The following is a 2,042-nucleotide window of genomic DNA, read 5'->3' as shown; positions in this document are numbered from 1 at the left end:
CCCACGACAATTTTTCTATCTCTTCGTTGTCGTCTTCATCCAGATAGAAGGGCGTCTGAGTTCAACTCTTCAAATCGCTTCATCCTCTTGGGCCGGGCATTCCCTTCCGGTTTCGTAGGAAGTCCCATAATTTCTTGCATCATCTTCGAGAATTCATCCTCATCGAATGATACTTCCTTATCTTCACCGTCGCTACTGATATCGTCAGTATCAACGTCACAATCATCGGAGTCCGTCTCGTCGATAAGATCGGCTCCATCAAGGCCAGCGCGGTCGTCATTCAAAAATTGCTCGAATCGTTCCACTATTCTTTGAAGATTCTCTTGGGCAGCTTGGTCACCAAATGCGCCGGCAGATTTATCACTTTTGTCTGCCCCATGTCGCCCTTTCAGCTCCTGCTCGAGGTCCTCAAAGTTTATATCGAGCCACTTCTCGTCATCTTCACGTTTCTCCCAGGTCGATTCAATTTCGTCATTCGTAGGTAATTTGTCATCTCCAGATTCAATATCTTCGAGTATGAGTTTTATTTCCCTTGCTGCTACTTTATCCTGGTTTTGAGGGTCTGACAACAACATTTCGAATCCACTGGTAACCTTTACCCCCATTTCAGCGCGAGCATAATTCGATTTCGGGGTTTCAGGCGGTAGTTTGCCCTTCCAAGCTGGAGGTAGTTCAAAATCCTGGCTTTTTAATTGTGCGTACCCAACCCTCGTAAAGCGGACGCTAACGGTGACTAAATCCTCTGGTTTGAATATTAACGCACTTGTGTCCTTTGATTTTAAAGGTCTTAAGGATATCGGATCCCTAATATAGAACGCGTCCACTGCTGGGGATATATAAGCTGGTTTTATATGTAGGATGTACGCAAGTTTCCGCGGTATGGTAATTGGGGATGTGTGGAGGTTGTCAGCGATTTGCGTCGGGTAATTGCGAAGTCGATAAAACGCTTCAGCTTCTATCGTTGGTGAGTGCATTAGTCGCCTAGGATCTCCAACAATTATTTTCCTTGCCTCTCGGAATGTTAGTGGTTTAGGAATAGATCTCTTGTCTTTCTCTGGTTTGATGATCAGCAGTCGACCCTTATGAATCCAAACCTGTGAGATGTCAGTATGTCAAACCTAATTGGGGGACGATGCATTACCTACTCTATGATTTGCAATGTCCGGTTCAAGCCAGGATGGCAATGTTGGTGCGGCCTCCACCAGCAAAAATTCACCATCACTGTCTGAGACCTTCACCCATAAATCATCAAACTGTCGCGTCAACTCCCGCAATATATAGACAATAACCCATTCATCCTCTATTGAGTCTCCATATTCAGTTCGTCCGCGAAGTAAATTCAATCCTATCACATGTTCCCAGATGATATAGTTAGATGCCTGATATTTAATTGCCCTCTCTAAAGTTGGTATCAGACGGCCACAAGACGAACCTGCTTACCATCTTCTCTTATCATTTCCAACATAAAGATGTCGCGCTGCCATATATAGTCTTTTAAGAACGCCCTCACGAGCTCGGCTGCAGCTTTCTGCACTTCGGTGAGACGGTTACGAATTAAATCAGCATCTTCAGTGCTGTCGACGTTGCTGGTGGATACGCAATATAAGGAATATTCAATGCAATCATCTGGCAGTTGGGCCTTAGGAATAGGACGAAATGTAGACCTAAACCACTCGATATCCTCATCTGTAGGGGGCGCCATGTTATAACCTGGTTTTCTTGCCTTTTGGGCTTGAGAAATATTGCACCAACATCTCTTGGCCTGGATGCAAACCGGGCCGATGTTTTACCGCCAATACGGAAGTATGGAAAGACACTACACCTGATTAGGCTAGATGTAAACATCGCCAAACACGTCTTTCCACAGACAGCATCGCCGCATAATCATTTATCACTGAGCTTTTGGGAGGGCATTTTGACGTTCAATGATTCAGTCTGATTTACTTATAATGAAGATACGGCATGCCCAGTACGAATCAGGTTCACCAGCATCTATAGAACAAACATGGCGCTCCCATACATCGATACCCCGCGGACGTGGG

General features: G+C 45.2%; 1 protein-coding gene across 1 annotated transcript; it reads right to left on the bottom strand.

Annotated features, from left to right (window-relative positions):
- Positions 1 to 35: 35 nt before the first annotated feature.
- HCAG_05414 (conserved hypothetical protein) lies at positions 36 to 1,702 on the bottom strand (the record flags this gene model as incomplete). The annotated part of the gene is made up of 3 exons (XM_001539897.1): positions 36 to 1,094; positions 1,146 to 1,345; positions 1,441 to 1,702. 3 exons carry the CDS (start codon positions 1,700 to 1,702, stop codon positions 36 to 38), a joined length of 1,521 nt encoding a protein of 506 aa, XP_001539947.1.
- Positions 1,703 to 2,042: the final 340 nt, after the last annotated feature.

Source organism: Histoplasma capsulatum, genomic scaffold (assembly GCF_000149585.1).
Source record: "Histoplasma capsulatum NAm1 scaffold_5 genomic scaffold, whole genome shotgun sequence".
Lineage (NCBI taxonomy): Eukaryota > Fungi > Ascomycota > Eurotiomycetes > Onygenales > Ajellomycetaceae > Histoplasma > Histoplasma mississippiense.
This window is presented reverse-complemented; position numbering and strand designations above follow the sequence as displayed.